Consider the following 15,192-nt stretch of genomic DNA (forward strand, 5'->3'; position numbering starts at 1 on the left):
CTTTCTTTCTCCTTCCTTCTTTCCTTCCTTCCTTCCTTCCTTCCTTCTTTCTTTTTCTTTTTTGCAAAGTGTGGACATGATTGAGGAGGGCTCACTAAGCATAACCTCTTCCTGGGATTTGTTTGTCTGGTCAGAGGCATGTCACACCAACCCCCACCCCTTCATTTTTGCTGGGATCCTTGCCAGGTCCTAAGCCAGAAAACCTTGTTATATTAATTATAAAGAAAAGCATGTTTTATTTAAAATCCCAGCTGCCGAATATTCTGCCATGCTGTTTCTTTGTGACAGCAGCATGACTTTTGCATTTAGGGAACCATAATGAATTTAAAATATAAATATATCTGTGCCTATATACACATGTGATTTTCCCGCGATCTGATTTCCCTAAATACCAGTACACACCACCAAAGCTAATGAGTTGGAATTGTGCTTTGGATCAGTTTAAAAAAAAATGTATGAGAAGTTGCAGTGAAATTCAGTCTCTCTCTTTTCCATAAGATTCTGTGTGGGTTCCAGCAAGAGGGAAGGACATCCCTCCTGGGTCTGAAAGAGACTTGGACATTCTGGAACATTGAGGCTTAGAAAGGGGTGGCTTGTATCTTCCCATCAAAGGCCTGGTTTAGTCCTGGGGGGCATGCAGATTTGGATGCTCAAATTAATCAGACATTGAACTCAGTTACTTGACCATCCAAAACTGGCTCCAATCCTTCAACATCCACACTGTTTCTGCATCATAACAGACAAGCTGGGCTCTCTCGTTTCTCTCTCTCTCTCTCCAAGCTAGAATCTGGCAGATAATGTACATCTGTCAAGCAAAAGGGTGTCAAAGTAGAAAAGTGGTAGGGCCTATGGACTCGGGGGCTTGAATTTCTTCTAAAAATGGGAGCAATAGCCCCTCATCTGGTTGGTGCCAAACAGGAATGTGAGCCCCATGTTACTAAAATGTCTGGTTTTCAAGAGAAGCTGGGAATTTGTACTTCTATGTGAAGTGTTCTGATTTGCAAATGTCACTAAGCAACTGAAAGGAAATTAAAATACTCTTAGGCTGACCTTCTACCCACCAAATAAAACTTGGGCTGTGAGCCAAATGTACCCCAAGTTGCCAATTTGCAGGCTCTGGCCTATTCAAAAATTTCTGTGGTGCTCTACCTGAGAGGATGCTAGAGTTCCAGAGTTCTTCGATCTAAACTCTAGGGTTTAAAAAGTCCAGGAGTGGGAACAAACACATTGGGGAGAGGAGGGGCCATTGTCTTCTGTCCTCTCTGGGGATGGGCCGAGCTAAGTAGGGCAGGCTTGAATAAGCCTTGTCCTCTGGCTTCTGATTCTATGATGGCCGAGCCCAGTGGCACCCCCAAATCACCCAAGAACCACAGCAAGAAGAGATTTCTGAGCCCTGGATGGTGGTGCCCTTCCTTTTCACAGTTGAGTGGGCTTCCTGTAATGGGGAAGGAGTTGGGCAGACCTGGGCCTCAATCCTGGCTGGGAAGTTAGTTCAATAACTCTGGATCTGTTTCTCACTCATAAAATGGGGACAACCATACAAGGCTGTGCTGGGGACAGGTGTTCATTAAGGAAAACCAAATCTAGCCCCATCCAGGAAGAACCTATGGCTGAAGCTCTGGTGTTGACGGCAATCACATTTGACCTATACCTTTTTGGATCATAGGTATCTGAATAAAAATCTAAGTTAGAGATGAGCTCAGAGAGAAGGCATTGTAAGGTGTGCTGCATGACCTAAATTCATGGGAGAGTGTCCATACAACCTTCCAAAGGATAGTGATCACAGGCCCTGTGACTGCTTTTCTCTAAAGTTCCAGAGGCACATGGAGTTGTTACACCCCAACCAGCACATAAACCCCTGGTCTAAGAGCTTCCTGTTCCTACACAAAGGACCATGCCCTTGAAGCTCTTTGGACAGAAGAGATCTCATCTTTAGCCAGGGTCCAGGCAAAAGATCTGGTCCAGACAGTGGACAGTATCCCATAGTCTAGAGCTCAGCTCTGCCACTTCCCAGGGGTATGAGGCCAGGCTGTCCATCTTCTCATCTGTGAAATGGGAGCAATAACAGTTCCTACTTCTCAGAGTCCTTCCCGAGATGAACTGCTCCACTGAAAACACAGAGCCTGGCTCACAGGACTTCTCATTAAACGATAGCAGTTGGTTAGTATTTTTAGCTATGTGCAGTGGGAGAGGCCGCCCAGCCCATCTGGCTGTGTGGCTCCTTCCCCCCGATGATGCCCCCGAACTCTCCAAAGCATCTGAGCGAGTTGGCCACTTTCCCCTGGATGTCTGTGGCCTGGCCTGTGGAACGCAAGCCGCCTTCCCGACCACCTGTCTGGCACACATCTGGGATAAGAAAACATTCCAAAGCCCTGAATCCTCTCTCTGGAACCGACTAAGCTCATTGCCTGAAGGCTATCTCTCATATTTTCTCTTTTATCCATTATTGACTTATAATTTCATTGCTAACCCTAAAAATTCACTGGGGCCAGCAAAAAAGGGATTTTGGGGGACCATTATTGTTTTGTGAACTTCAAACAGACTGCATCAACTCTCTCCTTGCCTTCAAACTTCAGGCTCTAATTCTTTCCAACTGGTACTTTCTCTGGGCCCCTTGTGGGCCTCTGATAATTGCCCCCTCTTCCTCTAGACTTGTGCTGTTTCTGCTGGGTCTCTGCCCCAGACATCCAACAAGCAATCAAATGAGGCGGGGGGGGGGCGCTTGAAAATGTGTAATTGCAACCCCAGCACACATATACAAGTCATCACTGGAAAAGAAAACTCTCTCAGAGGTGAGACACTTGACAGGTTAATATGGGGCTAAGGTAGGGGTCTGAGGACAGTTTACCAAAAAGGGAAGAGAGGCTCTTGTTTTTGAAGTATCTAATCAGAAAACCTGAAACTGAACCTGCTTCCTACAGGAAAAGCTCTATGAAGTAAAATGGGAAATAAAATGCAAAGGTATTTCACAAGATAAAGAGGTTATGACTGTTAATTCAGTTCCCACCCCCTGCTGCTTCTCTCTCCACTTCCCCCACAACACACACATGCACAAAGGGGGGCATTCTCTGATTTTCACAGAGAAGTTGTATTCATTCTGGAAATTTTAAGGGAAAAGAGCTAACATTTATTGAAAGCCAATACATTGCCTCATTTAGTCAGCCGTGGCCCTCCCCAGATCAGTGAGAGGTTATCAGTTGGTTTGCAGTAGAGGAAACTGAGCCTCTGAGAGATTATGTTGCTTGCCCGATATTCCACAGCAAGAAGGTGGCAAAGCTGTGATTCAACGTGCTGACTCCCAACCCCACACTCATGCTTAAACCACATCCAGTAGGGAATTCCAGGAGGCTCTATTTCTGCTGATGGGGCCTCTCCTGTGCCCACAGAGATCCAGCCAATACTCCGGGACCCCAGTGGTCCAAAGAAGAAGCTGATCTCTCCTCTAGCCCTCTGCTCCCAAATGCCGAGCATCCCCATGCAAGACCCTCAGATGGCATTTCCTTTCCCTGCTCACCACCACCTCCCTTGGACCCCTGCTTCCCCTCCCTGCCCCACCTACTAGGGTCCTGCGAAAAGGAAGAAACAGTATTACCCACAAAGCTTTCTCCAAAATGAATCCATCTAAGTAAACCTGTTGCCAGGATCATATGCAACCAGCAAGATTCTCCTCTAGAGCCAAATCACAGGGGATCTTACCCTCGTGTTGCCTGAAATGGCTAGAAAACTGTGTAGGTCCATCAACGGGTACAAGGAGAGTTGGTAGCTTTCAAAGGCTTCTCAAATGGTTCTCTAAGGTCCACACCAGATCCCAGCCCACTGTCTTAGCAGATTGTCTTGCCCTGGTCCCTTTAGTGGTAAGGCGCTCAGGGAGACTCTCCTCCAAGACGGCTCAAGTCAGTTACATGGTCTCGTGGAACAGACTTCCCAACAGCAACCAACATTGCAGGCACGCATTGACTCTTACAACTCGGCCATATTCAACGTGGCAACCCCAGTCCTTCACAACTGAAGTTTCTAGTCACTCCTGGCCCAGCTGTTTTGGTTCTCCCCATAATCTCAGTCTCTCAACTACAGACGTTTGACAGGAACACTTACCCCCATGGCTGTCTTTCCCGCCAGAACCATTAACAGCAGAATATGGAGGTCAGACATTCTGGCAAGCATCTGTGCAGTTTAAGAACTCTTGCGTTGCCTGACACACAATTTCTTTTGTTGTCTATGTCTTTAGGGTGGGAAAATGTCAGTCTCCAAGGATTCAGGAACAAATGAAGAGGATGCCAATTATTAACTAGGCATCAAATACTGTTTAATGTTTAATGTTTTGCAAACCAACTATCTTGATTAAACAAATGGTAACTTTGGAGTTAGGCTGAGTCATGGGGTGGTTTCTTTTCTGGGGAGAAAGTCTCCAAAGAAAGTAGCAGAGTTCAAGAGCCCTGGCCCCTGGGTGCACCCCGGGGGCTGCTGAGGGTTCAGTGCAGAAGGTCCGAGAGTTAACGACCAGCCCAGTCGCAGGATGAAAGCCTGGGTTCGGGTAAGGCTTCTGCTATGGGCCGTGGCCATTGCTGATTCAGACAGAATGTTAACAGAGTTCTGACTCATCAAATCTCAAACAGAATTAAGGTATGGATGGGCTCCTAATAACATCACACTTTCTATTCATGAAAGATAAAGGATGCAAAACTGCTATTGACAAACATTGATTCTGGGCCCTTTGAAGCATTGCCCATGGTTGCTTGTTGCCTTCAAAAGTTTTCTTTTAAATCTCATTACATAAGGTTTTTACTTTTTAATTATTTTTTTTCCTTTCATTGGAGTCTTTCTTTGATCAAAAGGGCGAAGAAACCACGATGCTCATATTTGGGGCCCATTGTTCTCTCTGTTCCTTATTTAGCTACACTGGTTTCAGGGATGGCTATATAAAGCAACGTTACCTACCTATGAAGCGTGGGTTCTCAGGAACACAATTGATTTCTTTAATAGGCATCATCTTGAGGTCTCATAATCACCTGATTGCCCACAGTAATCTATGTAAGGGCTCCAGGAATCCTCCCGCCTGAGTCCTGAATCCCAGTTCTGAAACCTTGCTGCCAACCAAGGCAGGTGCTCACCTGGGGCCGTAACCTATTTGGCACACGCACTCGGACAGCTCAGTGGCTTCTTTTGGCTTTGGAAGCCAGGTTGCTAGCCGTGGAGGGCCCCCCATGTACCAGCCCCGGAGAAGGCCAGTCAATGCCTCAGGCACCAGATGTCCTTGTAGGACAAATCAAGTCATGCCATTTTACCTCCTAAATAACTCCAAATCTGTCTTCTTTTCTATACTTATTTTGTTTCCAGCTATTTTTGGCAGCCATCAACTACTCACTCTTGGTCAACATCCACCTGATGTCTATGACACATGTACTCACTAGTCCCTTTTTCTGGAAAGTTCTCTGGACTCACCCTATACTTCCCCTAATCTTTACTCCCACCCTAATTCTGTTCTTAACTGCAACCCTAATCGCTCTTCAGCAAGTTTATTTAGTTAACTCACCTAGTTAGTGCATAATGCATCTTTCTGATTTCAGCACAGACATGACTTTCTCAGAAGCCCTGCATGTGCTTTTCCTTCCTAGCCCTTACTGAGCTTGCCTTCCTGTGCCCGCATTGCTGTTTCATTAATCCTCATCCCCCGCTCTCCCCACCAGACTGAAAGCTCCGAGGGCAGGCATTTTATTTTGCTCACTATTGAATTCCTAGCATAGAAGCCTGGCACTTGCCTGGCCCATGGTAGGTGTTCAATAAATATATCTTAAATGAAAAACCACTTTGTTAAAGTGACAGTTGGTTACCTTAGAACAAGGACCCCTAAAATAGCAGAGCCAGCTCAATGTGAAAAACTAAAGTATTTGTGAAATTTTAAACACACTCCAGCCTGTGCGTGAAAACTACATTAATATCCATCGAATATGCACCGGTGATCCGCTGTGAGCCCCGTGCTGGCGACGAAGGGACCGAGTCAGCAGACATGAACTTTGCTCTTAAGGAACATACACTCTGTCTGGAGACAGGTAGACAATGAAAAAGTAAGCCAGTTCATTTTGGTGAGTGATAGGTGTGAAAAAAGAAGGAAACAAGGTGATGGACCAGAAATCCTTGTGGGTGGGAGGTCTCCATAGCCTGGGAGGTGGTGAAGGTGGTGATGTTTGCAGAACAGGTCACCTGTGTCAGGTGCTGGGGACACTATTGATGGTTATCTGACCCCAGAGCAAGGGCCAAAGAGGCAGAGCACCAGGGAGCTTGCTGTTTTCCAAACTTAAGCGGGGGACTTCACAGCACCTGTACGGTCGGTAGAAAGTAGAAAGATAAGTTTTCACCTAAGTTAATCACTGCCTCACTCATGTGACTGGGGCATCTCTTTCTCCCTCCACAGCCTTGTGTGAACTTGAGACCTTCTGACTTTATGGACGGAGTCTCAGAAAACAAACCAGCGGCTTTCCTTCCTATGTCAATGGAAAGTGACCTCAGCACATGTGCTGTCTGTCTTTTTAAAAGGATTAATTTCCCTGACATGTAATCTTCCCTTTATCTCAAGCAAAAAACAGTTTTGCTCTTTGTGTAATAACTGCAGGCCTCCCACATAATGTATCTTATTTCCCTACAGTCTTGTTATCACAATAATGTGAAATTGAATAAATTTCTGCGCATAGCTCTAAAGGAGAGCATTCTCTAAACGATGTGTAGTCCTTTTAATTTAGGAAGACAAAAGGGTGGTGCTTATCGTGTAATACGTCTTTATCTGGGGAGTTGGAGCAGACCTACCTGGGATCGCTGTTGTTTTGAATTCAAATGCAGAGTCTTTAGCCCTTGTTGCGGTGTGGGTGTCAGCTGTAATCAAGTCAGTCGTTCCATCCGAGTTCTGGGCGGCATTTTCTCACAAGTTGGGGTACATCCCGTGGCGAGAGCCCCTATTCCGCCTTGGGTGGGCTTGGGACTCTGGTTGTCTGTGGGCTGATTCTTCCACCCTAAGAAAAGGCTTCCTCACGATGCCCTTGCCAGAGACCCACCCTTCGATGTATTGGGTTCGGGGTTGCTTTTATACAGCGACCACTGGTTGGGTCTGAACCAACCTGTTTCATGTTGATTCATGGTGACGTCCCAACAGACTTCCTGCTGGGCCTTTAGCACGGGGAGGCGGACAGAGGAGCACCCACGAACAGCAGCGAGGACTCAGAACAGCCCTGGGAGAGCCCCCACTCTGCCGTAGCCCTGCTATGGGACGCTGTGGACACCATTTATTCTCCTTGGGCCTCAGTTTTCTCATCTGTAAAGTAGGGATAATATAGTTCCCACGCCGTGGCGTTACTGAGAGGTACACGTGAGAGCACGAGGTGTCTCAGTGCAACGGCTGGTATAGAAGAGACTTTGCAGAACACGCTGCCTTTGATATCAGTCAAATCTTTTTATGGGATGGTACTTGCTGAGCCCCCAGACCCTCAGAGATGAAAGGGCCCGGTGTTCAGTGAGTCTAGTCTCCAACCCAGGGAAGGAATAAGCCCCTTCTTGGGGGAAACCCTTATTTCATTTGTTCTCTCTAGGACAAGGGTCAGCAAACTTTTCCTGAAAGGACCAGATAATAAAAATTTTAGTTTTTTTTCTGTCCATCCATTTCTGTTGCATCTCCTCAATCCTGCTACTATGACACAGAAACAGCTGCAGAGAATGTTATACCAGTGAGTGTGGCTATGTCCCAATAAAACAGTATTTACAAACAAAGGGCCACGTCAGGCGCCTGAGTGGCTCAGTCGGTTAAGCGTCTGGCCCTTGGTTTCGGCTCAGGTCATGATCTCAGGGTCATAAGACGGAGCCCCACGTCGGGCTCTGTGCTTAGCAGGGGGTCTGCTTGAGATTCTCTCTCCCTCTCCTTCTGCCCCTCCCTCTGCTCACGCTCTCTCTTTCTATATATAAAATAAATTAAAAAAAAAAAAAAAAAAAGGCCATGGCTTGTGAAGCCCCAGGAGAAAGTGATAGGATGCAGCTGGAGCATTGCACAACTTGCCTGGGCCCCAGAATCTTTATTCTGATCCTTTATTTTATTTTTTTTTATTATGTTCAGTTAGCCAGCACATTGTACATCATTAGTTTTTGATGTAGCATTCAATGATTCATTAGTTGCCTATAACACCCAGTGTCATTGGACGTGGGCTATCCCCATGGAAGGAACACAAGTTGGGTCAAGGCGACTCTCGGTAAGGGTAATTCTCCAAGAGGAGCTCAACTGAGAGCCTTCAGGAGCCAACACCAGGCAGCTGAGAGAAAGAGGGCCTCGTCTGTGAAGAGGGATCTGAACACCATGGCATACACTCCAACTATGGACTGGAAATTTCCTTCACATTGCCTAGCTGGAAAATCCAAGTCAGGAAACCTGAATGGCTCAGTCAAGCTGCGGATGAGCCTCCCCAGTCTATCCTTGGTCTAATTCAAGATGGTTGGAGCCACAAACATGGCCAGGCCAATCCAGGTCCATGAAGCAATTGCAGATGTTTAATTGGGGCAATCAATATCAAACAGAAAACCAGACTGCTATTATGGAAATCATAAATGCTACACAGTTAATAAGCCAAGCTACAAATTTATAGCTAAGCTCCCTGTTGGCCAAAGATAAAGGAAAACCCTGATCGTTTGGCATGATTTTCATTATACTTAAGTCAGTTTTCCAGGAAAAATAAAGGTGGTTTTTTTTTTTTCCCTTTTTGGTCAATTCCAGGTCAATTTTGATTAAAAAAACAAAAAACCAAAACCCTTATGATCTGATGAGCACAGGTTGGAGTTGGGTAAACAGGATGGGGAATTCCACTGACATGCTGGCAATCTCTAGCTGAAATGAACCCTGGTCGTTGGTCACTGGTGGTTGTGACTCCTGTGATCTACGAGGTTTGGAAAGATACAAGAACCATCCGTGCAGCACAACTGTGTGACTTCCAAGTACAGCACAGCCCAGTATGACTTAAACAACTCAGGATCTTCACACAACAATTGATCTGCCCATTTGTAGTTCTTTCCTTTCTTTAATCTTTCAGCAGGGCTTCAATCTTCCCTCTCATATTTTATTTTTTATTTATTTATTTATTTTTTAAGATTTTATTTATTTATTTGAGAGAGAGAATGAGAGAGAGAGAGAGTACAAGAGAGGGGGGAAGGTCAGAGGAAGAAGCAGACTCCCCGCTGAGCAGGGAGTCCGATGCGGGACTCGATCCCGGGACTCCAGGATCATGACCTGAGCCGAAGGCAGTCGCTTAACCAACTGAGCCACCCAGGCGCCCCATTCCCTCTCATATTTTAAATTTCCTCTGTTGGGTGGTTGTCTATGGCAGGGAGTGTGTTTTTTCCCCCCAATCTCTCCCATCCCATCAATCAGTTCTGCAAAAACACGAGTCCACCCTCTTGGATCTTCAGACTCACAAAGAGCTATTACCTGGCCTGTGTGATGCTTCTTGTTCTAACTGTACAGGTTTATTAACTTATTTATTGAATTTATTATTTATTATTTGATTTATTAAACATTTATTAAACATTTTTGAATAAAATTCTGCATATGTTTTGATTGTTGGGAAGCCCTCCACTCCCCACTTCGGTGTAATAGAAAACCTGAAAGAGGGGAGGGATCTTGAGATTTGGGTGTCCCTTTCTGTCTAAACTTGGCTTTCTGAATAGAATGTGCTGTTTTCAAAAGCCTTTTCCCTTTGGGGGGGTGGCAGACCTCGGAGCACCCCCACCAAGGATGTACTTCTAGACACAGCCTGGTGTTGACATCTTTTCTAAACATGTTTGCTTCCAGCTTTGTGTTGTGGTGGCGAGAGCCTGGGTTGGCACTGCACACTTGCTGTGTGATCTTGAGCAAATTTCTTAATGTATCTGAGCCTGTCTTAAATAATTTTTGTGTGAATTAAATGGGATGATATATGTGAAGGAAGTAGAAGTGGAAACAACACACACACACACACACACACACACACAGGTGTATGATTTGGCACCCTGAATCATGCATTCTTTCACTGATTTTGGAAGAACTCATTCAGTGTGGGGTGCTATGGCATTCTAATGTGCATAGAGACTTCCATCTCTGTCAAGGGAAATCCAAATAGGCAAATCTACAAGCAGCTATAACACCAGGTCCTTGCTGAGGCCAACTCTGAGCCATGAAGGACACAGAGAAATTGGAGGAAGTCATATTGGAAGGTACAAAGCGGGTCCCATTGGTCATTACAGAATAACTCAGCTAACACTCATACCTACCCACACACCCCAACCTCACGCCATTCAGTGAAACCAGTTGCCATATTGGTAATTACTAACCATCACCAACATGTATCTCTTGTGTCTTTCTGAGGATAGAGATCACAGGATGGACCACACCTACAGGCTCTACTAAGGCCCTCACCCCCCATTTGGGGAGGCATAATTTCTCTATGATTCAGTTTCCTCATTTGGGACATGAGGGCAGTATTAGTATGCACCTCATGGGGTTGTTACGACAATTAAATGGGTTATGACGTGTAAAGTTCAAAATGCTTGAAACTGTTCCAGCTCTTGGGAATGCTCTACAAGCATTTGTTAAATGACCCACCCTCCGGAGTGTCTACGGTAGGGGCTTTAAACACTACTATCTAAAGCTGCACCAAGGGCCTTGTTAATTAGCATAAAGGGTGTTAAAAAAATAAATTTCGGGGGTGAGATAGCAGGTTGACTGAAATGGTGGAGCAGGTGCCTTTGCCCGGTGTACACAAAAGAAAAGAATCCGGTGAAGCTGGCTGCCCAACCCTTCAGAGAAAAATTCTCAGTCTAGACATCCTTGTGGTCTTGGCTCTGATTCCTGGTCCAACCAAAGACCAGACCTACAATTGCAAAGTGACTCTTGCCTGCAGAGTGGTGTCAGAGCACCTGCAAGAGCAGAGTGGAGACTTACAAGGACCCCACCTGGGTGATTTGATGCCTCCTTGTTGCGTATGGCCGACCGCTTTTACTACAGTGCCCTCAGCTAGCAGGTTGGGAGGGGAAGCCATGCAGCTCCCATCCCCCTCTAATAAGCAGAGACTCCTTTTGTTTTCCCCAAAGCCTGACAGCTGTGGAATGGACAGCTTGGCTTGGGTCAGTTCGCAGCCCAGGAAGTATTGAGAACAGCTCCTGCCACATAGCACAGACCTCAAATGTGAAGCCATTACTACCCCAGGACATAGTTAGAGACCGGCCAAGTATTAGGTCACGTGGAACAGACGACAGGATTGACAGACTGGGGGAAGAGGAAAGCCAGGACCCTATGGCCAGAAGCTAAATGGGGGCTCCCTCTCCATAGATCCGGGTTTAGTTCTAGCGCCCTCTTGTGTCCCTTGGTACCTCTGGGCAAATCGGCGACTTTCCAAAGCCTCACTTTTTTTTAACTGTAAAATGTTGTGCATTCAGCCAGTTTTGCCAGTGTGGTGAGGAAGGGCTGAAATGCTTCATGATCACAATGACCTCCCGAATGCAAGAGTGGGTTCTCCCCTCGCCCTTGCTGATCTCCCGTAAAATACTGATGTGTGTGCTGTCACCGTGCCTTGCCCCTAGCAGCCACGTCTGCAGTTGTGTCCAGGCTTATCCGTCGGCCTGGAGACAGGTGAGTTTTGTCTTGAATCACCTTCTTTCCCCAGAGTTCCTTTTGTTCTGCGACCTCCTGGAATGTGCTTCTCGAAGCTCACAGGCCTAGCTCCCTGTACCCCCTCCCCCAGCCCCACCCCCAACCCCAGGCTGGGGGTCCCTGCCAAGGATGCAGGTGATGTGTCAGTCTGTGTGTGCGCCTCCTGAATCTCTTTCACGTCTGTCCTCTTGGGCCTACCAGCACTGCCACGGTGTGGCTCGAGCCCTCAACAACCTTACCTGGACCTTTGCAGTAGCCTCCGGCTTCTATGGAGGTGTGTCTGTCACCACAGGGGTATATGAGATCCCAGGGATCGCAGAAGGGGGTGAAGGAAGGAGAAGAGGGATAAAGGCAGGCTTAGACACCAAGCAGTGGCATCCTCTGGGGTGACAGGTCCCCAAACCTAGTCTGAGCCTATTTAGAGGTTCTCCTTGACGTCTGCCCTTGCGGACAAGTACATAGAAGTGGCAGCAACAGCAAATAAACAAGGGGAGCATTTGTCGGTGGGCTCACGGGAACTGCGTCTTTCAGAAACAGACACCCAGGGATTCCCTGTCAATACTTGCGTTCCCGCCAGTTCTGGCTCAGACTGACCCCTCCCACGGGACCTCCCTCACACAGACCTTTGCCGTGAGCCTGTCCTATGGGTTGGTGTTCACACATAGGAATGGTGGAGCTAGGGAGTTCAGGGTTTGGATCCAGTGCCTCCATTTTCTAGCTAAATGATCTGGGACTGGTCGGTTATCCAATCCACGGAGACCCAGGAGGCCAACTGAATTCGATAATACGCACGAAGGTCTTTGCACAATATCTTGCATGCGGTCAATACTCAGTAAGTGCTGCCCTTACTTTCCTGGGCTGCCTAAAAGCAAGACTTTCAACCACCACAGGGAAATGCACATATTGCAAGACAAGATTATTACTGTACTTTATGTAATATCCTAATGGTTCTTTTATGAGGCTGGCATTCTTCATTGGATTCCTCCCCTTGATTATGTCTACCTGAGGAAATCACAATAAAACCGTTACACATATGAATTCATTTCTAGAAAAAGAAATCATGTATTTTCCTTAAGCCAAGCACATTTTGTGATTGGATTTGGGGCTTTGTGATCACAACGAGGCCAACAGACCACAGAGGTCTTCAGATCTCTTTCTAGATAGAATTTCTTCCAGCCTTTCTCATGAAACCAGTTCTCCCATATGTTCTTCACAGAGGTATCTTTCCAACATTTACCCTGGAGATGGCACCAGCTGCCGAGAGGGACATACTATACAGAGAGTTATCAGACATTTCCGAGATTTTGAGGAATCATTAATTCACCAGTGATATTTGAATCAACTAGTCAATTCCTTGTAAGCATGCATGTAATGCGTGCTGGAGTCGGCCCATACTGGCTCCCAAGAGCTGATTGTCTACATTTGGGAGCATCACACTGGTAGCTTGAAATCAGCCACATGGAAATATTTATATCACAGAAATTAGCAAATGCTGCAGATCAGGGCTCCCCCACCCTGGAGAGCTAGCTGTTAAGTGTTCACCAGCACATAACTGTACCCAATGGAAATGAGAAACAGAGAGATCAAGTGACTTTCTCAGTGTTACACAGCACAGTGGCTTAGAAGACAAATGGCAGGAATTTTTAGATGTAAAACTTAAACTGGGCTTTTAAGGGAATGTGAATAGAATAGAATAGAATAGAATAGAATAGAATAGAATAGAATAGAATAGAATAGAAATGGCCCCCAAATACCCATGCTCAAATTCCCTGGAACTTGGAACCTATTAATATGGCAAAGGGACTTGGCAAATGTGGGTAAGGGTATGGACCTTGAAATAGAAAGATCATCTTGGATTATCTGGGTGGGCCCAATTTCTTACAGAAATGAGTCTTTAAAAGCAGAGAACTTTTCTTGGCTGGGGCAAAGGGATGAGACAGAAGAAAAGAAAAAGGAGAAATTCAAAGTGTGAGAGAGACTAGACTTTGAGGATGGGGAAGGAGGGCCATGTGCCAAGAATGGGGGTGGCCCCTAGCAGCTGAGGAATGGCCAGAAGAGGTTAATCAGCCCACCAACCATCCAACTGCCAGTCAACGAACTAGCCAGAGGGTGGACCGAGGCAGTCGGGCTGTAGAGCCCTTGCTCACCAAGGCCAAGTGCCTTCCAGACCTGGGAGCTGGCTCAAGCCTTGCTGTAATCAGCCCGCATGACCCTACCAGGCCCCGCGCACCAGCCCATACTGGGCCTTCAAGAGCCACACGTGTGCCGACAGCTCCAAGGAGGGAAGTGCCGCCTCGAAACGCCACAGCAGTTCAAGTTTTGACAGACACCACTAGCTGGAGAAAGGTTCTCCGGCTTTGATGGGAGGCAAGATCCCATGCACACAGTACCGGGAGATGGCTTTGCTCTGAGCAGATAACTCAATATAAAGGACAGGAAAAAAAAAAAAAAAAAAAAAACGGAGGGGTGGAGGGAGGGGAGAGGAAGAGTGAGGATTTCACAGAGCCCAGCCCCAACGAGACACTCTCTGATGACCAGGGGAAGGCTTTGAAAGCGGAGGGGCTGGGCCTCAAACCCGGTCCCTGAAAGTGGGGGTGGATCCCGGCAGAAATCACATGGGGACCCCTGCTGTGGAGCCAGGGAGACCGGGAAAGAGTTCAGGTGATAAAAAAAAAAAAAAAAAAAACCTGTTAATAGAGGACTGCAATGCGTCTGGCGGTAATTCCAGCCTTCGGGTCCCGCGTCTGCGATCCCCGGAAGAATGCGCCCACGCTGCTGCTTCTCTCGCCAGCCGGACCCCACTCGCCCGGTGTGATGACGCTCAGACCCCGTGCACCTTCTGTGGTCTGCGGTGCGAGAGTCCCCCTGTGAAATGTGGCCAAGCAGGCACCCTGGTTTGAACGGCTTTTCTGTTAAGCGCCTTCCTTTCTCCCAGATCCCTGAACTCTTTGGTAGCCACAGATACACAACCTGGAGAGAAGATGGACCCGTTTCCCCAAGAAAGATGGGGGGTCCATGGCTCTAGTTAGGGCAGAGGAATCCCCATGTTTCAGCCTGTTCTTCGGACAGGACATCTTAAAGCACAAAAATGGGGCCGTGTCTCTTTTCTGCTAAAAGTTTCGAGTGCCTTCCTATTGTGTTTCCTCTGATATTGAACTCTTGGTCAACTAGGCCCCCGAAGTCTGGCCCTTGCCTCTGGCAACCACGCCTTGGACCATTCTCCCCTTTGCCTGACAAGCTCCAGCTGAAGGGCCTCCTCTCAGTTCCTTTTTTTTTTTTTTTTTTTTTAAGATTTTGTTTATTTATTTGACAGAGAGACACACAGCGAGAGCAGGAACGCAAGCAGGGGGAGTGGGAGAGGGAGAAGCAGGCTCCCCACCGAGCAGGGAGCCTGATGCGGGGCTCGATCCCAGGACCCTGGGATCATGACCCGAGCCGAAGGCAGACGCTTAATGACGGAGCCACCCAGGCGCCCCAGCCTCCTCTCAGTTCCTAAAGACACCCACAGGGCCTTTACACATTCACTTTCCCTTCTCCAT

General features: G+C 47.1%; 1 protein-coding gene across 1 annotated transcript in view; it reads right to left on the reverse strand.

Moving 5' to 3' along the window:
• Positions 1-4,244, reverse strand: part of HABP2 (hyaluronan binding protein 2) — a 32,718-nt gene extending 28,474 nt beyond the window's left edge. The window contains exon 1 of the mRNA XM_025881006.2: positions 4,096-4,244. Within this exon, the coding sequence (XP_025736791.1) occupies positions 4,096-4,164 (69 nt within the window). The 5' untranslated portion in view covers positions 4,165-4,244. The remainder of the gene's footprint in view (positions 1-4,095) is intronic.
• Positions 4,245-15,192: the final 10,948 nt, after the last annotated feature.

This window comes from Callorhinus ursinus, unplaced genomic scaffold (genome assembly GCF_003265705.2).
Source record: "Callorhinus ursinus isolate GAN/ISIS: 27379988/994484 unplaced genomic scaffold, GSC_fseal_2.0 scaffold20, whole genome shotgun sequence".
Lineage (NCBI taxonomy): Eukaryota > Metazoa > Chordata > Mammalia > Carnivora > Otariidae > Callorhinus > Callorhinus ursinus.